Raw genomic sequence first — 24,019 nt, 5'->3', positions numbered from 1 at the left:
GCGCGCGCACACACGACAGTGCGCAAGGGCCCAGGTTCAAGGCCCGGCCCCCACCCGAAGCACTGCTGCAGGTGTCTCTCCCTCTCTCTCCCTATCTCCCCCTCCCATCTCAGTTTCTCTGTCTCTGGCCAACAAATGAATAAATAATTAAAAGGAAAAAAATAAACCATACCTCCCACCATCACCCCCAGCCCCTAACCTACTCCTCAGTCTCACCTGTCACCTGCAAGCCCTTAAACCCACCTGAGGACGGCCCCACCCCTGCATCCCGACCCTCTGCACCCCTGAGGGCCGTCCCTGCAGCCTCCCACAGCCCCGCCTAAGGTCCCAGCGGTCTCGCAACCCGGCGACTACAATCCCCACCGCCTATGCCCCGCAGGCTCGCTTCGGGCCCTCGACCGGGCAGCCCCCGCGGGGTCCATCAGGCGCTCAGCTGGCCAGCCCCCCGCAGGATCCGTCAGGCCCTCGACCGGGCAGCCCCCGCGGGGTCCGTCAGGCGCTCAGCTGGGCAGCCCCCGCGGGGTCCGTCAGGCCCTCAACCGGGCAGCCTCTACGGGGTCCGTCAGGCGCTCAGCCGGGCAGCCCCCGCGGGGTCCTCGCGCGGTTGCGTAGCAGCTGTAAGGACGCGGGCCGGGCGGGAAGCGGTGCGGAGCGTGGCGCCGAGTGAGCCGGGCTGGCGGGGAGCTGGCGTGCAGGGCTGGGGCGGGGGTGAGGGGGCTGTGTGCCGGGCTCCCGCGGTCTTGGGGTCCCCAGCGCTCCCCGAGGACGCTCGAGGGAACGTAGCTGCCGTGGGGTGAACCGGGATGTGGCGGCCGCAGCGCACGGTGGACGCGGGGCCCGGAGGGCGATGTGCGGGGGCCGGGCGGCGGGTCTCGTGGGGTCGGCAGTCCAGCCCGGCTGCGGGCGGGGCTTGTCTTCCAGATGTTTGGGGGCTCCCCACATGTTGGGTGAAAGGGAGCTGGCTCAGCGGATCGCAAGAGCGGTCCCAGCCCCTGGGGTCTCCCGACTGGGCTTCCAGGCCGGTGCAGGTGGAAGCAGAGTGCTCCTGTCTGTTTGTCTGTCTGTCTGTCTGTCTGTCTGTCTGTCTGTCTGTCTGTCTGTTTGTCTGTCTGTCTGTCAGCGAACTGCTCCTCCCTTCGCGCTCCGGAGGCCGGGGCGCCTCAGTGCACGAGCAAGGCCGAGTGCGGACCCGAGTGGGAGACTCCGCCCGGGAGCCCAGCAGCGCTGCGCCGGCACGACCGTGTGCGCACCTGCCGTAGGCGCCCCCGCCCTCTCCATCCACGGGACACGAGTAGTTTGTGCCCCTTAGTTACAAACTAGGAAACCTTAAAAAAAAAAAAAAAGACATATTACATATGAGAGCGACTTTCCCACGAGACAGAACGAAAAAGAGGAAGCAGAGCATCACTCCAGCACATGCGGCACCAGGGGTTGAACAAGGACCCTCGGGCGGGCAAGCCCAGCGTGCTGCCATCTCCCCAGCTGCGCGCAGAAAGCTTTAGGAAATACATTTATTGGGGGCTGGGTGGCGGTGCACACATTACAGGGCTCAAAGATCCAGGTTCAAGCCCCCCCCCCCACTTGCAGGGGGTAAAGCTTCGCAAGGCTGCAGGTGTCTCTCCCCCTTGCTATCTTTCCCATCGCTCTCTGTTTGTCTCTGTCTGTATCCAGTAAATAAATATTAATTGGAGGAGAGGGTAAACCGGAGCATCACTCTGGCACATGTGGTATCAGGGATCAAACCCACAACCTCATTTTTCTTGAGAGCGTCCAACACGCCATGTACTGTGCCACCTCCCTGGCCGTGAAGAAACGTTTTGATGTAAAACTTGTAAAGTTTCAGTATGGCTTTAGAATACTGATTCTCCAGATGAGAGTGGGAGGTGTGAGCCTCAAAATAGCTGTGATAAGGAGAAGACAGGGAGAACCACCCTAAAGAGATCTGGGTGGGGACAAGTGTTCGTACATCCCACAGTCCAGCAAAGAGCAGCGAGGTTGGTGGTGAGTTTCTAAAAGGTGACAGGAGTGTGTCTTGGGTCCTCACTCATCAGCCTATTGTCTCCCCATCCAGGAAGAGAAAGAAGCTTGACTGAGGGACCTCTCACTTAACAACAGCCTCCTCTTGACCTCCCCAGCCTGTGACAAGAACCATCCCTCAACTTCTCCCCTGGACTGAGCCCCTTTCTACAACCAGGAGCCGATGGCCGGGGATAAAGCCAAACCCTGTGAGCTGGACCAAGAGAAATACGACGCTGAAGACAACGTGAAGATCATCTGTCTGGGGGACAGTGCCGTGGGCAAGTCCAAGTATGTGGAGAGGCCAGGGTGAGAGATCAGGTCTAGGAAGGTCTGGGCTGTAGAAAAATTCTCTGGAGGCACAAGGAAACCCGTGTTCCATGGGGTGGTGAGGGAGCAGACTTGGCTGGAGCCCAGTGTACTTGGGGAGTTGGGGGGTGGGGGGACATCAGCTGCCGTCTGTACGTTGGGGGACGGGCATATGAGGACTAAGGAAACCGAGCTTTTTTTTTTTTCATGAGTCCTGGCAGAAAGTATAAGGTGAGTCAGTCTGGAGACTATTGAAGCAGCAGTCCAGGGGGAGATGGTAAGGCCTAGAGACTTCCTGTATGGAATGGGGCTCAGAGAGCAGAAGGTGAAGACAGAGTGGAGAGAAGAAGCAGGTGACTGGCACAGTGTGAGTGGCGGTGGTGGCAATGATTTCCTGAAGGAACCCATTGCATTTGCGGAGCGGGTAGAAGCGAGAGACTGGAACCAGCGTGCATATCGGCTTACTCTCTTTTCTTCAAGAACGTCTCTCTTTCTCATTATTTTCCTCCATTTATTTCTGTTTCCGTCTTTGTTTTTCTTTCTTCCCCCGGAGCTCACCGCATTCACAAGCTCAGTGCTCTTGGTGGCTGTTTCATTCAGAGACAGCAAAGGGCTGCACCACCACAGCCCTGGAGCTTTCTGCAGTGCCATCACACTCCCCTGCGGGGCCAGCACTTGCACCTGGGCCACACACATGGCGAGGCGCAGGCCCTAGCTGGTGAGCCGCCTCCCCTGGCCCACATGGCACAGTAAGGGTTTCCCCAGCTGAGCTATCTTACCAGCCCTGGGTTGTGTTCTTATTATTGACTCAAGGGTGTCGTTATTATTATTATTTTTTAAATATTTCTTTACTTGATAGAGGTTGAGACAGGGAGAGAGACAGACACCTACAGCACTGCTCCACCACCCATGAAGCTTCCCCACTACAAGTGGGGATCAGCGGCTTGAACCCAAGACCTTGCACATGGTAAGGTGTGTACGCTGTCAGGTGCATCCCTGGCCAGCCCCAGGAAATTGACTTCTTTTTTTTTTAAAATTTTTGTTTATATTTATTTATTCCCTTTTGTTGTCCTTATTTTTTATTGTTGTAGTTATTATTGCTTTCGTTGTTGTTGGATAGGACAGAGAGAAATCGAGAGGGGAGGGGAAGACAGAGGGGGAGAGAAAGACGGACACCTGCAGACCTGCTTCACCTCCTGTGAAGACTCCCCTGCAGGTGAGGAGCCGGGGGCTCGAACCAGGATTCTTATGCCAGTCCTTGCACTTTGCGCCACCTGCGTATTTATTTCCTTTTTGTTGCCCTTGTTGTTTTTATTGTTGTTGTAGTTATTATTGTTGTTGATGTCGTCATTGTTGGATAGGACAGAGTGAAATGGAGAGAGGAGGGGAAGACAGAGGGGGAGAGAAAGATAGACACCTGCAGACCTGCTTCACCGCCTATGAAGCGACTCCCCTGCAGGTGGGGAGCCGGGGGCTCAAACCAGGATCTTTATGCCAGTCCTTGCGCGTTGTGCCATGTGCCACGTGCGCTTAACCTGCTGCACTACCGCCCGACTCCTGGAAATTGACTTCTATAACCTTTTTCCTTTACCATAATATCCTTCAGATCCATCCAAGTTGTCAGGTTTATCAATAATATGTTCTTTTTTATTGCTGTGCAATTCTTCCAGTTAGAGATGTGCCGGTTTGGATTTTTCCAAACTGTGGATTCATTGAGTACTGTCTGGCTTGTTTCCGTTACATATAAGGCTGCCATTATTGTGTGTGTGGATGTGAGTTTTCATTTCATCTCATGGCTAGGTCCTATAGTGAGTACATGCCTTATTTAAAAACCTGCAAAACAACCAAACAAAACCAACAAAGCTGCCCCCACCCCCACCCCCAGGGGGCCTGTTTTCCCACCAGTAATGTATGAGGATGTGGTTCTTCTGCAGCCTGTCAACACTGGGTGTTGTCACCATGCTTCATTTTAGCCATTCTGACAAGTATATAATGACTCTTTATCTTGGTTTAATTTCTTTTTTTTTTTTAATTATCCTTATTTATTGGATAGACATACAGAAATCGAGAGAGAAGAGGGAGATAGAGAGGAAGAGAGACAGAGAGACACCTGCAGCCCTGCCTCACCACTCGCAAAGCTTTCCCCCTGCAGCTGGGGGTGCTTGAACCCAAGTCCTTGCACACTCGATAACATGTGCACTCAACCAGGTGTGCCACCACCTGCCCCCCTACATGAAAGCTTCTTAAAGGCTGAATCCTTCCCACCTGCTGGGGGTTCGCTTCGCAAGCAGTGAAGCAGGTCTGCAGGTATCTGTCTTTCTCCCTCTCTACCTCCCTCATCTCTCTCAAATTCGCTGTCCTATCCAATAAAATGGGAAAAAATGGCCGCCAGAAGCAGTGGATTCATAGTGCAGGGACTGAGCCGCAGTGAGAACCCTGGAGGCAAAAAAGAAAAAAGGAAGCTCGCACATAGTGTAGCACAGGCATTGGGCCCCTTGTCTTTTATTAGTTACGTGACACTGATACAAAGGGATTCTAAAACAGCTTTAGTTAGCAAAAAGCACAGTGCTTTGTTTAAGAGAACAAGTGGTGTTTAAGGGGAACAAATGGAATAGAAAAGTCTGCATAAGGCAGTATCATTAAGTCTCTTCTAACTAACATTCTTTTCCTCCCCCCCCCCCCTCTCTCTCTCTCTCTCTCTCTCTGTCTATTTAAGCCTGTGCACTGCTCAGCTCTGGTTTGTGGTGGTACAGAGGACTGAACCTGGTACCTGGGAGCCTCAGAGCTGAGAGTCTGTTTGCATAGCCATTGTGCTGTCTCACGTGCCCTCTTTCGTTTTAAGCTCTCAGACAGCACCTTTAAGGGAAGCTCAGCAGACTGTGGCTGCAGTTTCAGCAGGTCAGGTACCCCTCATTCACATCAGGTATCAGACTGGCTGTGGCCTGGAGCTGTGGCATCCACTGACACCTTTCTGTGTTCGCGAAGCTACGTATCCCCGACGACTATGCAGACTAATGGAGCTGTGATGAGCCTGAGCCAGAACACAAGTCTGGTGCTGAGAGGCCTCCCCTGGATATGCCCCAGCATTTTAGTATTGGACTCTCTGGGGTTTCACGTGTAATGTCACCACTCTGGGCCAGATTTTGTCAGATGGAGCAAAATAGAAGGAGAGGAGAGAGAGAGACCACAGCATTGAAGGTTCCCCTAGTGCCATAGCACTCCCACGTGGGCCAGGAACTCTGGCCTGGAACAGATACCCTGCCAGCTAAGTCACCTTGCTGGCCCCTAGAAATGGATAGCTTCTTGCCCATTTTCTGCCATTTAAATGGTTTTCCGCTCGAAGGACAGTTCCCCCCTTTTTTTTTATTTCAAGAGGGTGGTTGAGAAGGTCCTGCGTGCTGCCCTTAAAAGGGAGCAGTGTGGCTGTGGAGTGGATGCTGGGGCTTTACAGGATGCGTCAACTCGGGGGGTGCAGTGGGGGCTCAGCAGATATGAGGCTGGGGTCCGCCTGACCACCTTGCGTGTTCTCCTTGCAGACTTATGGAGAGATTTCTCATGGATGGATTGTATCCTTCAAAGTTTGAAGTGCTTCTTCTTCTCCAGGCCCTTTCCACCCTCCTGCCAACTCAGCCCCTCTGCCTACTCCTTTGGTCCAGGGGGAAGGGTACCGAGCAGATGCAACCTTCATGCCACTTGGTGTCTGTCCAGCTGGTCTCCAGGGTCCACACAGAGTCTCTGTTACTTCACAGGGCTTCCTCGTCCTCAGCTTTGATTTCTGTTAGGACAACTGAGAACTGACACTTGCTCAGACCCCACCTCCTCCTCGGTGGCTGTGGCTTTGGGCAAGTCATCGTACTTCTCTGACCTCAAAGCTTGAGTTCTCTTTGTATTTCAAAATTCTCCGGGGGTCTGGGAGGTGACTCTGATGGAACGTGCATGTTTCTTGCCCAAAGCTCTGGCTCCAGTCTCTTGCTGGACCACATGGGTGCGATGTGAACAGTACCAGGAGGCAGGTGCATCTCCTTGGATGGTGGAAAATATAAAGGAGGACCTTGGACATAGGCCGTCTGATAGAGCGCACAGCTACCCAAGCATAAGGCAGAGTCGAGCCCCTACACCTCTTGGGAGCACCGTGGCAGAAAACGAGAGAAAACAGAAAAAGCTTCGTAGGTGGTGGGGCAGTGCTGTTGTGTCTCTCCCTCTCTCTGGAATAGGAAGTATGAAAAAGTTGGCCCGGCAGCATGGAGTTGCACTTGTGTGAGTCCCTGCTAAGCAAAAGTACAAAATATGGAGAAAAAAAAACACATAGTACGAGAGAGGAAGAGTGGCGATTCGGCTGGGGTGGTGACTTAGCAGGACTGCACATGTGTATGGCCCTGGGTTCACCCCAGCATCACTCACACACATGAAAGCTCTACGCGGGAACAGACTTCACGCAGCATGGGCTCCCAGCCCTCCCTGCCTCACACCCCCGCCCCATGAATGGTCTCACGGCACTGCTTGGGAGCAAGACCCTCCCTGGCAGTTGGGGATGATCTCAGAAAAAGCTTTCCAGGTGAAACACAGAGAGCACATTGGGTGAGAAGAATCATGACCCCAGGCTGGGAGGGGAGTCCGTTGGGCTGCACTCCTCCCAGCTGCATCCCCTGCCTGTGTCGCCCAGGATCTGCTGCCTCAGCCACTTTGCACCTTGCAGCCTTTAGGAAGTGTCCTTCCCTGGGCTTTTTATTAGGATCCACAAATACGCAAACTAAAATTGGGACCATTTTCTTAGCTGCCTGGCTCATGGGGGCTTTTGTCTCTGGAATGGTAACTTTGCTGCCTTTCAGTTTGCTCTCTTTGGCAGGAGCGCCATCCATGGAGCGTCTGGGGCATTCACGAATACTTCCCAAACACACGGCGTCATATGTGACAGCTTCTCTGTAACTTTCTGTCTCCTGTTTCATCGCAGACTTGACTAGGACTTTCCTGCCCTTTGCTCTTTCATGTAGCTGTGTCAGTGATGTTTGAAGCTGATTCTCAGAGCTATGATCATATCAGACTAACAACAAAAAAGGCAATAGGCGACAAAGGTAGACATTATGTAATGATGTAGAGGTCAGTCTATCAAGATATATATCCATATCCGGTGTCAGAGCACCAAAACGTGTAAAGCAGATACAGACCTAGATGGAGACATAGGCAGAAACATGGAAGCGTAAGTGGCTGAAACTGCCTACAGCTCCGAGTTAATTCCAGAAAGGAGAAGATCCATTCCGTCACACCAGCTCCCCCGTCGCCCTTGTCTTCCTGACCGCCGTTTGAATGCCTCTTTATTCCTTAACCCAAGCGCAGTCAGCCACAGCAGCTGTCCACATACGCTCTGACCCTCTACAAGCACACGGCCACGGTGGATGGCAGGACCGTCCTAGTGGGTGAGCACGAGGCTGAACCGCACTGACTCTCAAGAGGGAGGAGGATGGAGGGGAAGAGGAGAAAGAAAGCCTTGGGAGAGAGTCGAGCAGGAAGGAAAGGAGATCCCAGTCACCACAATGAGGGCTGGCAGGGAGGACCCCGAGAGCAAGGAGACTGAGGGCACTGGGAGGAGGCAAGTAGACTCGGTCCCTGTGCTCCGACCGCGTCTTCTCAGTTATCCGGTGTAAAGAAATGTCGGTGTGGTCTGAATAGCACCTTCCACGGAGGATTCGGACTCATCGCAGGGTTGCAGTTTTCCGCTGTGCCAGGTCACACGGTCTGACTGTCCCCCGCATGTGGAAGTCAGCCTGGTTTGGACCTTGGAAGGCCCCGTGCTATTAGGGAGAGGGGCAGGAGGGCACCCACCTCCTCCCTCTTGTGACTTCCTGTCTGCATTCTCCTTCCTGCCACCCACTCCCCTGCACACCTCTCATGGTGTGCTCAGGTGCTGTGGGGCCTGTGACACACACACATACACACACACACACACACACGCACCAGTTCCCCATTTGCTGCACACACACCTGTTTCTGTGCATCTGAGACCTGGACTGAGTTGCTTAGGTCAGCTGGGCCCCTCTGCCCCCCCAGCCCCACCAGACAATCAGAACTGTTGTTTGCGTTGCAGATTTTTGGGACACAGCTGGCCAGGAGCGGTTCCAGAGCATGCACGCCTCCTACTACCATAAGGCCCACGCCTGCATCATGGTACGAGCGCAGCTGGGAGGCAGACAGACTTTGAACACGTCTTACCTTAGCAGTGAGGGGATAAGGGACCCTGTAGCACTGAGCCCCCCTCACCGAGGCTGGGTGCTGAGGGACGAGCCCCCCTGAAATGCTTTACCCCCAGCCCTACCCCGCCATGTATGCCTGAGGGGTTCTGAGTGAAGACTCGGCCAGGTAAACTCTTCAGGCAGGAATAGGCAAAGGCCCACCCGCCTCGGGGGAAGGGCAAGTTGAGGGTTTCAGCGCCAAGCATCTGAGCGGCAGACATGGAGGAGGAGGTGCCATTGTCCCTCTGATGGAGCCATGCCCAGACCTGCTGCTCAGGTCGCCGCTGACCTGGCACTGCTTTCTGGGGCAGACGGGGCTGTGTGGACCCCACAGTCCTCAGAAAGCTCTCTCTCCCTGCCACCCTCTGCCATGTCTAACACAGTAGTGGAGGTAGTAAGTGGAACAAGAGCACATCAGCCACAGATGGACTGAGACAGGAGAGCTGCATGAGGCTGATGGCCCAGTCCACCATCAGGCCAGCATGCTCTGTGACGGGAAGTGAGACGGGGGCAGTGGATCACGAACACCAGCACTTGTCACCACGTGACAAGTTTGTCACTCGGAGGTCTTAACTAGCATGAAAAGTCTTCTCACAACCATCAAGCTTGGTGGCACAAAGGAAATACCTGTATCCTGGTATTTGTGGGTTCTGAGGGCCAGGGATTCGGACACCTTCCCCCCAATGTCTGGCATCTCAGCTAGAAAATCTCATGGTTGGGGACACTTAGTGTCCCAGCTGAAGCATTTGGTGGCTGCTGGGCCATTGGCAGGCTCTGCTTTGCTCTGCAGAGACCCTGTCTCCCCCATTTAGGTCTCCTCACAGGGATGGCTAGGACCCAGGGGCCAGCTGGGAACTGTGCTGCCTCTTAGGGCTGTCCCTGGGAGTCTCGTAGACAGAAAACACTCCTCTGTTGATTAAAAGTGGGTGAGAGCTGGGGTTCCCCCTCCACCGTGAACCCTGATGGGGGCACTCCTTATCCCAGCCAGCTCCTCTTCTGCTGGAAATCAGGCTTGAACAGAGGTGGCTGTGATGGGGGGCGGGGGGGTAGCCTAGTGCAAACTGAGTCCAGAAGTTTCCTTCCAGGCATTACTATATGACACTAAAAAGCCTGTGCTGGGAACTCACGACATTGTGGCCACATGTTGGGAGTTTGGTCTGTGGAACAGCAAGCAAGAGTCGCATCAAGTGGAGTTGCCACTGAGTGTGTGCTCCTGTCTCCCCCAGCCCTATTGCATGCAGGGCCCTAGTGTGCCCACTTGGCTCCCAAGGAGGGCTTAGAAGCCACCTGGTCCTGCAGAGTCAGGTTGTCCGGTTCCGTGTTGGGGAGCTTGAGGCCTGTGGCTCTCGGAGGATGCCTAGGAAGCAGGCAGCTGCTCGCTGGGGCTTCAGCAAGAAGGTGTCTTCTGGTTGCTGGCCTCCCCCACCCCTGGAGCAAGTCTGCAGTGCTCATACTGCCTGCTGTTTTCAAATAGGTAAAAACAAACTTGAGTGGGGGCCAGGCAGTGGGTGCAGCGGGTTAAGTGCACGTGGCTCGAAGCACAAGGACCAGCACAAGGATCCCGGTTTGAGCCCCCGGCTCCCCACCTGCACAGGGGAGTCACTTACAAGTGGAGAAGCAGATCTGCAGGTGCCTATCTTTCTCTTCCCCTCTCTGTCTTCCCCTCCTTTCTCAGTTTTTCTCTGTCCCGTCCGACAACGACAGCAATGGCAACAATAACAAGGCTAACAAAATGGAAAAATGGCCTCCAGGAGCAGTGGATTTGTAGTGCAGGCCGAGCCGCAGTGATAATCCTGGAGGCAAAAAAAAAAACAAAACTAGAAATTATTAATAAAGTCATCGTAAACTAGAGAATAATAACTGATAAAAGTTCCTTTTTAAAAACATGAGTACCCACGTCTAGAACTAGCTTAGCAGTTGGGGTCTACATGTAGGAGGTCCTGGGTTCAACCTCCAGCACATTAAAAGGCGGGAGGGGGCAGTGCACCCAGTTAAGTACGCATATTACCAGGTGCGAAGACCTGGGTTTGAGCCCTCGCCTCCTGCCTGCAGGGGGGACACTGCATAAGCAGTGTCTCTGCCGCCCTCTTGCAGTTTCTACCCTATCTAATAACAACAATAACAATAAAAGTAGGGTAGGGGAGGCTGCCAGGAGCGGTGGATTGGTAGTGCTGGCACCAAGCCCCAGCGATAACCCTGACAGCAGGAAAAAGAAACGACACTTAAAAGTCAGTCATACCGTCACCAGGTGGTGGCTCACCCAGTAGAACGTGTTGCCCAGATTCAAGCCCTGGTCCCCACCTGCAGGGGAGAAAGCTCTACAGGTGGAGCAGGGCTGCAGGTGTCTCTCTGACCCTGTCATCTCTCACCTATCAGGAACAAAGGGGCTAGACAGTGGTGCACCTGGTTAAGTGCACACATTACAGTGCACAAGGACCCAGGTTCAAGCCCCTGGTCTCCACTTGCAGGGGGAAGTGTCACGAGTGGTGAAGCAGGGCTGCAGATGTCTCTTTCCCTCTTATTTCCCACTCCTCTCTCAATTTATAATAAATTAAATTTTAAAAAAGACTCGTGTAAAAAAAGAAAAAACAGGAACAGTGGAGTCACGCAGGCACCAAGTCCCAGCAATAACCCTAGTGATAAGAATAAATCATAGTGACACCATCTTGGGGAAACGTCCCCTTGTGACAGCAGCAAGCCTGTACATCAATATTCCCTCAAGAAAATGATATTGAAGTTGGGGAAAAAAATGAGTAATTATGAACATTCTAGAAATGTTTTAGATTACTTATTTTAAAATGGTCTCAGCAATCAGTGCATCAGTTTCTAGCGTACCAGTTAGTAAAATGATACACTTGGTTAAAGCACAGAAATATGATAAAGATAACAAAAATGGAATTATTGTTTTATTTATTCTGACACCAGAGTTATCACAGGCTCGGTGCCTGCATTACAAATCCACTGCTCCTGGCAGCTTTTTTTTTTTTTTTCCTTTTATTGTTTTTGTTTTTAAATTTAATAAGACAGAGGGCTTGAGGTGATGGGGGTAGAGAAGGAAAGAGGACACCTGCAGCACTGCTTTACTGCTCAGGGTGCCTCTCCCACGGGGGCGGGGGAGTTGGGGTTGCGGGGGTTGAACCTAGGTCCTTGAGCAAAAGAATAATGATTGTTTTTTTATTACCACCAAGATCATTGCTGGGGCTCGGTGCCAGCACTGTGAGCATGAATCCACTGCTCCTGGTGGCTTTTTTCTTTATTTGACAAGACAGAAGTTAAGGGGAGAGAGATGGACACCTTCTCTCTTCATGAAGAGCCCCTGCGGGTAGAGAGTGGGTCCTTGTTCTCGGTGCACCTAACTGGGTTTGCCTCTACCCGGCCCCTGAAAATGATTATATGGACCAAGGGGCAGTGTGCCTGGTTGAACATACACATTACTACGTACAAGGGACCCGGTTCAAGCCTCCAGTCCCTGCCTGCATGGGGAAAACTTCGGAAGCAGTGAGCAAGCATCTATCCCCTCTACTCCTTCCCTCTCAATCTCTGTCTCTATCCAAAATTACTAAAAATAAAAAGATTATAGGGCTGGGTGGTGGCACACCTGGTTGAGTGCACATGTTACAGTGTGCAAGGACCTGGGTTTGAGCCTCTGTTCCCCACCTGCATGGGGAAAGCTTCACAAGCGGTGAGGCAGGGCTGCAGGTGTCTCTCTCTCTCCCTCTATTTCCCCTTCCCCTCTCGATTTCTAGCTGTCTCTATTCAATAAAGATATTTTTAAAAAGAGTACATTGCTTTTTATTATTATTTATTTTCCCTTTTGTTGCCTTTGTTTTTTTGTTTGTTTTTTCCTTTTTGTTGCCCTTGTTGTTTTAACACTATCATGGTTATCGATGTTGTTGTTGGATAGGACAGAGAGAAATGGAGAGAGGAGGGGAAGACGGGGAGAGAAAGACACCCGCAGACCTGCTTCACCGCCTGTAAAGCGACTCCCCTGCAGGTGGGAAGCTGAGGGCTCAAACCAGAATCCTTACACCAGTCCTTGTGCTTCGCGCCAAGTGCGCTTAACCTGCTGCTTTACCGCCCGACCCCCAGTATAATGCTTTTAAAGCAAGCTTTTGGCATAGGTGCAGGCTCTGGTTGGGTGGGAGGTCAGGAGAACTGCAGACTGGCAGGTGCCTGGTCCGAATCCCAAGCCTGTGGCACATGTCTGTGGGTGTTGCCAGTGGCAGTGTGCAGATGGTGGTGCACTCGAACTGTCTTCCTCTGCTCGTGGCAGGTGTTCGATGTGCAGAGGAAGATCACCTACAAGAACCTCAGCACCTGGTACACGGAACTCCGGGAGTTCAGGCCCGAGATCCCCTGCATCGTTGTGGCCAATAAAATTGATGGTAGGACCCACTGTCACGTGTTCCCTCCTCCTCATGGGGACAGTAGGCTTTCACTGACCATTGTCCTTCCGAGGAAGTTTCTGTTTGCTCATTGCCACTCCCTGTTTCATAGAAAAGTCACTGAGCCTGTCCTCGTCCCCAACATGGACCCCTGTTCCATGAGCTGCCCCAGAGCATTTCCCTGACTGTCCCTGTCTGTCTGGAAAAGACGCCTCCAGTGACCCACCTTGCAAAGCCCTTTCTGTTTCCCGGGATGGACGGGCCAACGTCCCACCTTTTCCCTACAGCAGACATAAAGATGACCCAAAAAAGCTTCAATTTTGCCAGGAAGCTCTCCCTACCCATGTACTTTGTGTCTGCTGCTGACGGGACCAACGTTGTGAAGGTAACAGACTGAGGTGTGGTCTGCTGTGACGGGGAAGGCCAGGTGATCGAGTGGTGGGAAGCTGCAGCAAGGGTCCTACCGCAGAGGTTGGAGGGCGGAGGGCTGTGGTGGCAAGAAGGGAGCATTGTGAACATTGCCAGGAAGAGGCGGTGGGCCTGGGTCTGGGTCTGGTGGTGGGAAGGTGAATTGGGGTGACCTTGCTGATATTAAGGGTGCGTACTTTGTGGGACCGGGGAGGTCAGAGGGTACCAGGCAGGTGGGGCCCACAGTCCTGACAGCCTCTGCCATGTTTTCCTCTCGCCACCTCCACTACCTGCAGCTCTTCAATGATGCAATCCGGTTAGCTGTCTCTTACAAACAGAACTCACAGGACTTCATGGACGAGATTCTGCAGGAGCTTGCGGTAGGTGTCCTAGAGGGTGCTGCTTGGGGCCAGGTGGTGGCTCACCTGGTTAAGCGCACACATTACAGTGCACAAGGACCCAGGTTCAAGCCCCCGGTCCCTACCTGCTGGGGGGAAGCTTCATGAGTGGTGAAGCAGGGCTGCAGGTGTCTCTCTGCCCCTCTCTATCTCCCCTCCTTTCTGGATTTCTGTCTCTTATCTAATGATAAATAATCTTAAAAATTGAGAAAGTGCTGCTCTTTTGAGGGCCGTGGCACGGAGCCCACTGTCCCGGCTCCTTCCTGCCCTTGGTTTATTAATGTCTCCCTCGGGGTGGGGGGCTGGCGCAGCAGCAGGCCGAGACAGGGCCAGGCCTCACCTGCCAACTCTGCTGCAGAACTTTGACTTGGAGCAGAAGGAGGAGGCCCTGCCAGACCGAGAGCAGCGCGGCAGCTCCAGAGCCCACCTCGCTCCTGAATCGGGGGAGGAGTCACGGTCGGCAGCTCTGCCCTGAGCTGAGGAGTGTCCACACCACACCTGTGCTCTGCCGCCTGCACACCCACTGTCCAGTTCACCCCCCACTCCCTAGGCCCACTGCGCCTGAGCCTTCCTGGCCGCCCCTCCCCTGCACTCAGGGACGGGAGGCCCAGCACCAGCCAGCCCCCTCATCGTGCAGAACAGGCCACACCGCACCCTGAAGTGGAGTTAGGAAGAAGGGACACAAACCTTCCACTGTGCTTGAGTGGGGAAGAGAATCCAAAACCTGCTTTGCATGTCTCTTAAATCCCGACACATCTAGGTGTTTGCATTGCCCCTCCCAGAACTGACCTCAGGGCCTGGTGGAGTTTCCACCTAGGGAATCATCTCTCAGTCTTTCAGCATCCCACCCCCACCCAGCAGCGCAGCGATCCAGAGGCCTCCATCCTTCAGAATCACCAGCCAACGTGTTTTAAAACTGGTTTCCAGCAGACAGCCCTTCAGCCCACAGGTTTCCAGGCACCTATGATGCGGCTGACTCAGGGACAGCCGGTGAGACCTCAGGCACAGACTTGCTGTGAAAATCAAGTGTTGGCAAGTGGCAGGTGCGGCCACACAGGAAGACACCGGTGGTGTCGGTGGCCAACCTCCAGGGGCGTAGCCGCCCCACAAAGCACACCCACTTGGATTTCAGACGGCCTTCACGGAGCCTCTTGCGCCTACTTCCCTGTGAGAGGCTCTATTTCTGAGGGCTGCAGTGAACATGGAGCCTCCTGGAGCGGACAGGGCCGCGGGGTGGCCGTCCGCACTGTCTCCTCTCCCTCGTGGTTTGCTACTGTGTTCTCATGGTCATCTTGTGCTTTATTTCCGTTATTTTTATTTAATACTTTGTATTTTTGTATAATAAAGGCTGAATTACATAAGCATTGAATAAACGTGTATGCTTTGTGAGGTCTGGATTTCACTGAGCAGAAAGCCACAAGAGAGTCTGTAGGCCAAGAGGACACAGCAGAGTGTTTCTGCAAAGAGACTCTCCTGTCTTGAGGCTCCAGAGTCCCAGGTTCAGTCCCCAGCACCACCATAAGCCAGAGCAGTGCTCTGTGGTGGTGAGTGGGGGGGAGGGAACAGAATGTGCGGGCCAGGGCTGGAGAAACAGCTCACTGGGCACGGTTCCTGCCTCGCCGCTTGGATGTGTGATGACGTGGGGGAGCTCTGGTGTTGTGGGACTTCTCCCTGTGTCTTACCTGAGTGAATGAATGAAAAGGTCATTTTCTTACCACCTGGAGTGGTAAGGTCCTGAATGCATGAGGCCCCAGCGCGCGCGCGCGCACACACACACACACACGCACCTGCAGGTCACAGACTGGGGAAGCAGCTCAACAACAAAAACCCAGAGTTCAGTCCCTGTTACCATTAAATGAAAGGGTAGCCTTTTTTTTTTTTTTTTACATTTTTTTATATTTAATTTTTCCCCTTTTGTTGCCCCCGTTTTTTATTGTCGTCGTTATTGATGTCATTATTGGATAGGACAGAGAGAAACGGAGAGAGCAGGGGAAGATAGAGAGGCAGAGAGAAAGACACCTGCAGACCTGCTTTACCACCTGTGAAGTGACTCCCCTGCAGGTGGGGAGCCGGGGGCTCAAACCAGGATCCTTAAGCTGGCCCTTGTGCTTTGCGCCACGTGCGCTTAACCCGCTGCACTACCACCTGACTCCCTAGACTTTATTTTTTTATTTTTATTTATTTATTTTTAAATATTTATTTTATTTATTTATTCCCTTTTGTTGCCCTTGTTGTTTTATTGTTGTAGTTATTATTGTTGTTGTCGTTGGATAGGACAGAGAGAAATGGAGAGAGGAGGGGAAGACAGAGAGGGGGAGAGAAAGATAGACACCTGCAGACCTGCTTCACTGCCTGTGAAGCAACTCCCCTGCAGGTGGGGAGCCGGGGTTTGAACCAGGATCCTTATGCTGGTCCTTGTGCTTTGCGCCACCTGTGCTTAACCCGCTGCGCTACAGCCCGACTCCCTAGACTTTATTTTTTAAAAGATTTATTTAGCACGCTGGTTTGAGTGCAGCCTGCACCCTTCTCTCCAGGGAAGATCTGAAGGACAAACTGCTTACAAAATTGGTCCAAACTCAAGAAAATCAAGTGTGTGAGGAGGATTCGGGGAGGGACAGCTGTGTTAGCCAGGGTGGTTCTCCAAGGAATGGGACTACCATTAGATTTGTCCAGCAGTTCTCAGTGTTGGGGGGGGAGGTGACTCTTGGAAAGGTGCCAAGAACATCCACTGCCACCCAATCTGATTGCCTCAGACACGCCTGCTTCCATTCCAGTCTCAAAACCATTCCTGTCCCCTTCCAGCCCAATACCACCTCTGAATCTTTAAAAAAAAAAAAAATTATCAAAATGAAATCAACTGAGGTAGAAGCTTTACTTCTTCATTTCCAATTTAGATGAGTTAGAATTCCCAATCCTAGTACCTACATCTTAGAGAGATGTGAAACTGTTCCTCAGAGATAATTGTCTGTCAGCATTTCTGCAGTGAAGGAATTTTCTTTTTAAAGTCCACAGTGCTGCATTGAATTAAACCCCACAGTGCTGCGTTGAGTTAAAGTCATGGAAGCAAGTCACCTTTATCCTTGTCTTGTTTCTGATCTGAGGGGGACATATTCAGTTTTTCATCACAGACTCTGATGTCAGTGATGGGTTTTTTATGTCTTTGATCGTGCTGAGGGATGTGTTATTTTGTGATGACAGAATGCTGGATTTGATTGAATGTTCTTCCCGCTAGGATAACACTATTGTTTTCCGCCTCATTCTCTCAGTGGGTTATGTCACAGAGCTTGACTTACGTTATTTCAACCACCCTTGTACTCTTGTGGTAAAACCCACTGGTTTGTAGCTTATATTCCTCCTTTGTCTCTGCTACTGAATATATGATTAATAGTATTTTTACTAAGTGTTCTTTTTAAATCTGTTCTCACGAGGACTATTTGTTGGGTGACTGGGTGATGGCCAGCTCGGTAAAGCTCACATGTTACACAAGGACCCAGGGTTGAGCCCCTGGTTCCCACCTACAAGGGGGAAACGTCACAAGTGGTGAAGCAGGGCTGCCAAGTGTCTTTCCTTTTCTCTCTGTTGCCCTCCCTGTCTCTCACCCTTTACCATAGAAAACGGAATAAAGGGAGTGGGCGGTGGCGCAGCGGGTTAAGTGCACGTGGCGCACAGCGCAAGGACTGGCTGAAGGACCCCGGTTTGAGCCCCGGCTCCTGACCTACAGGGGAGCCACTTGACAGGAGGTGAAGCAGGTCTGCAGGTGTCTGTCTTTCTCTCCCTCTCTCTGTCTTCCCCTCCTCTCTCCATTTCTCTCTGTCCTATTCAATAACAACAACAATAACTACAACAACAATAAAAAAACAACAATAAAAGGGAAAATAAATAAATATAAAAAAATTTTTTTTAAGTAAAGGGAATAAAATGGTGGGGGACCAGGTGGTGGCACACTGGTGGCAAAAAAGAGATTAGTAGTTGTATTGAAATTTTTAAAAGGTTTATTTATTTTGGATAGAGAGAGAAATTAAGAGGGAAGGGAGAGGGAGGGAGAAACACCTACAGCACTTAAGAAGCTTCCCACTGCAGGTGGGGACTGAGGGCTTGAACCTGGATCCTTGCACACGGTAACAGGCACTCAACCAGGTATGACACCACCCCACCCCTGTATCAGTAATTTTCTTTGCTTGTGATGTAGCTTTGGTACCAAAGCAACTCTGCCCTCACAAAATGAATTAGGCTTCTGTGACCCAACACCGGCCCCAAATCTGCTGCTAAGGTGAACAATAACGTGGCATACAATTTCAGGGGCTGAACGTAGTTTGTAATCTTAACTGCCCAAGTATGCACATTTTAAAATTTTTCTGCTGATATAACTAACGGAAGACTCAAATGGCCAGAAATTATATAATTTGGTTGAGGAAACAGTTCTAGAGGGCCAGGCGGAGGCGCACCTGATTAAGCGCACATAGTACTATGGGCCAGGACCCATGCAAGGATCCGGTTCGAACCCGGCTCCCTACCTGCAGCAAGGTTGCTTCACAATCGGTCTGCAGGTGTCTTGCTCTCTCCCTCTCTTTCTCCACCTCTTCTTTCAATTTCTCTCTGTCCTGCCGAATAAAAATGGGAAAAAGGAAAAAAAAATGGCTGCCAGGAGAAGTGGATTCGCAGTGCAGGCACTGAGCCCTAGTGATAACCCTGGAGGAGAGAGAGGGAGAGGAAGAGGAAGAGGGAGAGGGAGAGGGAGAGGGAGAGGGAGAGGGAGGGAAAGAGGGAGGGAAAGAGGGAGGGAAAGAGGGAGGGAGGGAGAATAAACAGTTTTATAGTATGAAGGGGTTTTGCTTGTCTGTTTTGTTTTTTATCAGAGCACTGTACTGCTCAGCTCCTGTGTAAGGTGCTGCTTGGAATTGAACCTGGGACCTTCAGTGCCTCAGGCATGAAAACTTTTTTTTTTTTGCATAACTATTATTCTATCTCCCCAGCCATCATATGAAGATTTTTAAACTAATTTTTATTATCTATGCTTTTCTCTCTAAGCTAAGGAATATTCTTTGACTATCATTAAGTTACAGTGCATACACACTACAGCAGTCTGATTTGCTCAGAAACATATAATTACCTTAAAATAAACAACTTTCTAACTACTTCATGGTTTAATTGGCTCTTAAATAGTTTCCCTGGGGGAAAGAAGCATTGTGTGCGCTTTATGAAACTATATATATAGATGAACTGCCGTGTGTTCATTTATATCTTGAGGAAACCTAAGAAAAAGGCTTTCTTTTTCTCTTAAAATGTAAGTCAGAGATGCCTGCCAATCATGGTTCATTTAGTTAAAAGGTGGATGGTATATACAGTCACTCTCTTAGTAAGAGAAGTTGTAAGATACTTGAAATGGAAAAAAAAAAAAAAAAAACCCAACTACCCAACTTGTTTAAGTGAAAAGGAAACTGAAGTCAAGAAAAGTAAAAAATAAAATTGTTGGAAGGCAAGACTATCTACTCTTTAAAAAGCATGGGAAACATTAACACAAAAATGAGAATTATAGATACAAAAGCCATTTGTTTTTGTCATAAAATTGAACAAAATTAATTATAGAGGGAAAAATCTAGACTATAAACAGTTGAAGCAGATCTATACAAAAATGGAACATTGAAAAATCTTAAATTCTGGCCGGGCTGTAGCGCAGCGGGTTAAGCGCACGTGACACAAAGCGCAAGGACCGGCTTAAGGATCCCGGTTCAAGCCCCCGGCTCCCCACCTGCAGGGGAGTCGCTTCACAATCGGTGAAGCAGATCTGCAGGTGTCTGTCTTTCTCTCCCCCTCTCTGTCTTCCCCTCTTCTCTCCATTTCTCTCTGTCCTATCCAATAACGACGACATCAATAACAACAACAATAATAACCACAACAATAAAACAACAAGGGCAACGAAAAGGGAATAAATAGTGGTCCGGGAGGTGGCGCAGTGGGTAAGGCATCAGACTCTCAAGCATGAGGTCCTGAGTTCAATCCCTAGCAGCACATGTACCAGAGTGATGTCTGGTTCTTTCTCTTTCTCCTCCTATCTTTCTCACTAATAAATAAATAAAATCTTTAAAAAAGGGACTAAATAATTTTTTTTTTTTAAAAAAAGGAAAGTCGTGGTTCAGGAGGTGGTGCAGCAGATAAAGCACTGGACTCTCAGGCATGAGGTTCCGAGTTCAGTCTCCGGCAGCACATGTATCAGAGTTATGTCTGGTTCCTTATCTCCTTCTATCTTTCACATAAATAAATTTTTAAAAAATTTAAAAAGGAAAATATTAAAAAAATAGAATTCAACAAGAGACATGTTTCTAACTATTCGGTAACTAAACAGCATATGTCTAAATAATCCATGTGGTAAATTACTAAAGCAAGCTTTAGGGGGACGTTAACACCTGGATGAGAAAAGAAGGATTCCAGTAGGAACCGGCTGGTGGCGCATATGTTACAAGGCTCAAGGACCCAGGTTCGAGCCCCTGGCCCCCACTCGCTGGGGGAAAGCTTTGTGAGTGGTGAAGCAGGGTTTCAAGTGTCTCTCTGTCTCTCTGTCTCTCTATTTTCCCCTCCCCTCTTGATTTCTGGCTGTCCAGTAAATAAATAAAGATAATATATATATTTTTTTGCCTCCAGGGTTATTGCCAGGGCTCGGTGCCTGCACTACAAATCCACTGCTCCTGGAGGCTATTTTTCCCATTTTGTTGCCCTTGTGCTTGTTGTAGTTGTTATTGTTGTCATAGTTGTTGTTGGATAGGACAGAGAGAAATGGAGAGAGGAGGGGAAGACAGAGAGGAGGAGAGAAAGACAGATACCTGCAGACCTGTTCCACCACTTGCGAAGCAATCTCCTGCAGGTGGGGAGCTGGGGGCTCGAACCCGGATCCTTACGCTGGCGCCACGTGCACTTAACCCGCTGCGCTACCATCCAGTTCCTGATAATATTTTTTTTTAAAAAAAAAGATTGCAAATGAATGACTTCAAATTCCATTAAACAACAACAACAAAAAACAACTAGAAAACAGTTTGGGGAGATGGCATGATAGTTATGCAAAAAGGCTTGGTGCCTGAGGCACCACAGACCCAAGCATCAGTTCCCAGCACTACCATTTGTCAGAGGTGAGCAGTGCTCTGGGGAAAAGAAAAGCCTTAGAAAAAGAAGATTAAATTAATTCAAAGTAAGTACAAGACAGGGAGAATAAAGATAAAGGAAGAAACTGATCCAAACATTTTTTTCTTATTTTTATTTTATTGAGGGCCAGGCGGTGGCACACCCGGTTAAGTGCGCATAGTACAAAGCGCAAGGACCCACACAAGGATCCGGGTTTGAGCCTCTGGCTCCCCACATGCAGGCAAAGAGACTTCACAAGTGGTGAAGCAGGTCTGCAGGTGTCTCTCCTTCTCTATCCTCCCCTCCCCTCTCAATTTCTCTCTGTCCTGTCCAATAAAAAGGGGAAAAAATGGCCACCAGAAACAGTGGATTCATAGTATGGGCACTTAGTCCCAGAGATAACCCTACAGGCTATATATATATGTTGCAATATATAATATAATATGCAATATATATATTATTTGATAGGACAAAGGAATTGAGAGAGGGAGAGGAAGATAAGGCGAGAGACACACGACACCACTACCGCTACACCGCTGCTTCACCACTTGTGAAGCTTCCCTCCTACAGGGGGGGAGCAGGGACTCAGACCTGGCTTCTTGCACATGGTGATGTGTGCACTCAACTGGGGGTACCACCATCCAGTCCACCAATTTTTCTTTTTAAGAAAATAGAAAAAGTGGGCTGGTGAAACAACATAAAGGTTATGCAAAAGATTTTCAAGCCTGAGGTTTTGAGCTCTGAAATGCAGTCCCCACCACTACCATAAGCCAGAGCTGAGCAATTGCTTTTATCTCTCTATATATCTTCCTGTATCTCTCTTTAACAAATAAATACATTTTTTAAAAGAAAAGAAGGAAAATTAACGAAATTAAAAACCATTTCCTGAGAAGATCAATAAAGCTAAAAATCACCTGGCTGAAGTAATCAAGAAAAAAAAAACCCACTTCTGAGAGGCATGGCCATAAGTAAGGGTGGACAGTCTAGACTCACTCTCAAACAAATATCTACAAATATCGATCCTGGGGCCAAACGGTGGCACACCTGGTTGAACGCACATGTTACAATGTGCAAGGACCTGGGTTCGAGCTCCTGGTCCCCACCTTCATGGGAAAAGCTTTGTGAGCAGTGAAGCAGTGTGCAGGTGTTTCTGTTGCTCTCCCTCTCTATCATCCCCTTCCCTCTTGATTTCTGCCTGTCTCTATTCAATAAATAAAATAAACATAAAAAAGAATCTATTAAAAAACATATCAAGTGGTCTGGGAGGTGGTGCGGTGGATAAGGTGCTGGGCTCTCAAGAATGAGGTCGTGAGTTCAATCCCCAACAGCACATGTGCTAGCGTGATACCTGGTTCTTTCTTTCTCCTCCTATCCCTCTAATTAGTAAATAAATAAAATACTAAAAACATTAAAAACATATCAATCTTAACAAGCCTTACCAACTACAACTGAGACATCTGCAGAAGCACTGAGTTGCAGGTGCTACTATGAGTTAATCCTGACTTCCCAGGGCAGACGACCTCACCAATGCTTCCTGGAACCCCACCTCTCCAGAAAGAGCCCCAACCCACTAGGGAAAGACAGAAACAAGTTGGGGGTATGGATTCACCTGCCAAAGGCCATATCCAGCAGAGAAGCAAGTACAGAAGCCAGAACTCCCACCTTGTGCACCCCCCAAAAATTTTTGGTCCATACTCCCAGAGAGATAAAGAATAGGGAAGCTTCTGATGGAGGGGATGGGACATAGAACTCTGGTGGTGAGAACTGAGTGGAATCATACCCCTTACAATCCTGTAAATCAATATTTTATCACTAACAAAAAATAAAATATAAAAAAGAGAAAAGTTAGCAATATCTATAGCTTAGGAGGTAGAGCAGTGTATAAAGCATTGGCTCAAGCATAAAGTTCCAAGTTCCCGGGAGTCGGGCGGTAGCGCGGCAGGTTAAGCACAGGTGATGTAAAGCACAAGGACTTGCGTAAGGATACTAGTTCAAGCCCCTGGCTCCCTACCTGAAGGTGAGTCGCTTCACAAGTGGTGAAGCAGGTCTGCAGGTGTCTATCTTTCTTTCCTCCTCTGTCTTCCCCTCCTCTCTCCATTTCTCTCTGTCCTATCCAATAACGACAACATCACTAACAACAATAATAACTACAACAATAAAACATGGGCAACAGAAGGAAATAAATAAATATTTTTAAAAAAGTTCCAAGTTCCCTCCGCAGCATTGCTTGTGCCAGAGTTATGCTCTGGCGGTCTCTCTCTCTCTCCCTCTCTCTCTCTCTCTCCCACCTCTTCTTCTCATAAATAAATATATGTTATTTTAAAATAAAATAAATGGGGAGTCCGGCGGTAGTGCAGCAGGTTAAGTGCACATGGCGCAAAGTGCAAGGACCGGCTTAAGGATTCCAGTTCGAGCCCCAGACTCCCCACCTGCAGGGGAGTCGCTTCACAGGTGCTGAAACAGGTGTGCAGGTGTCTGTCTTTCTCTCCCCCTCTCTGTCTTCCCCTCCTCTCCCCATTACTCTCTGTCCTACCCAACAACGACAACATCAATAACAACAATAATAACTACAATAACAATAAAAACAAGGGCAATAAAAGGGAAAATAAAAAATAAATGTTAGTAGTATCACAAATTAAAAATATTATATTATCACAAATATAGCAAATAAGCAGACTTTCATATAGTAAGGGATACTATGAACAATGTTATGTCTCTAAATTTGACCAGCTATATAAAAAGGCTAGATTATTTGAAAGACAAAAACCACTGGAGCTAACTCAAGAATACATCGATGGCCTAAATTATCCTACAGCCATTGCAGAAACTGCCTTTCCCCTTTCCTAGAAAGTAAACCCCAATTCAAATAGCTAGAAAAGTCTACAAAACACTCAAGGAAGATTATCAATTATGCAAACTCTTTCAGAAAACTGGAGCACAGGACACACACTCTCCAACTCATTTTAATTGGCCAGCGTTAACTTGATAGCAAGATTAAAACAAATGTTCATTTACAAAAATCCCACTAGGGACTGGAAAGTGGCACACCCATCTGAGTGCACATATTACCAGGCACAAGGACTCAGGTCCGAACCTCCAGCCCCCACCTTGAGGAGGAAGCTTCATGATCAGTGGAGCAGGGCTGCAGACATCTCTCTCTCTCT

The 24,019-nt window shown here is 49.7% G+C and overlaps 1 protein-coding gene across 8 annotated transcripts; it reads left to right on the top strand.

Moving 5' to 3' along the window:
- The first annotated feature begins 403 nt into the window (after positions 1–403).
- Positions 404–15,103, top strand: RABL2B (RAB, member of RAS oncogene family like 2B). 8 transcript variants are annotated; one of them, XM_060188885.1, is made up of 9 exons: positions 404–663; positions 2,072–2,325; positions 5,862–5,891; positions 7,660–7,739; positions 8,407–8,486; positions 12,825–12,936; positions 13,227–13,321; positions 13,641–13,724; positions 14,101–15,103. In XM_060188885.1, exons 2-9 carry the CDS (start codon positions 2,201–2,203, stop codon positions 14,215–14,217), a joined length of 723 nt encoding a protein of 240 aa, XP_060044868.1. In that variant the 5' UTR covers positions 404–663; positions 2,072–2,200; the 3' UTR covers positions 14,218–15,103. The 8 variants fall into 8 exon arrangements, with proteins under 8 accessions (XP_060044868.1, XP_060044866.1, XP_060044865.1 ...); XM_060188883.1 differs by having other exon boundaries at positions 410–617; positions 13,224–13,321; XM_060188882.1 differs by having other exon boundaries at positions 410–663; positions 13,224–13,321.
- The last annotated feature ends 8,916 nt before the right edge of the window (positions 15,104–24,019 follow it).

The sequence above is a fragment of the Erinaceus europaeus genome, chromosome 4, assembly GCF_950295315.1.
Source record: "Erinaceus europaeus chromosome 4, mEriEur2.1, whole genome shotgun sequence".
Taxonomy (NCBI): domain Eukaryota; kingdom Metazoa; phylum Chordata; class Mammalia; order Eulipotyphla; family Erinaceidae; genus Erinaceus; species Erinaceus europaeus.
This window is presented reverse-complemented; position numbering and strand designations above follow the sequence as displayed.

Excerpts from the sequence above, each read along its gene's own strand:
- RABL2B (XM_060188883.1), top strand. The coding sequence starts at position 2,201 with ATGGCCGGGGATAAAGCCAAACCCTGTGAGCTGGACCAAGAGAAATAC. Across the intron at positions 12,937-13,223 it reads TGTGGCCAATAAAATTGATG|CAGACATAAAGATGACCCAA; the intron begins GTAGGACCCACT and ends TTTTCCCTACAG. Across the intron at positions 13,322-13,640 it reads ACGGGACCAACGTTGTGAAG|CTCTTCAATGATGCAATCCG; the intron begins GTAACAGACTGA and ends CACTACCTGCAG.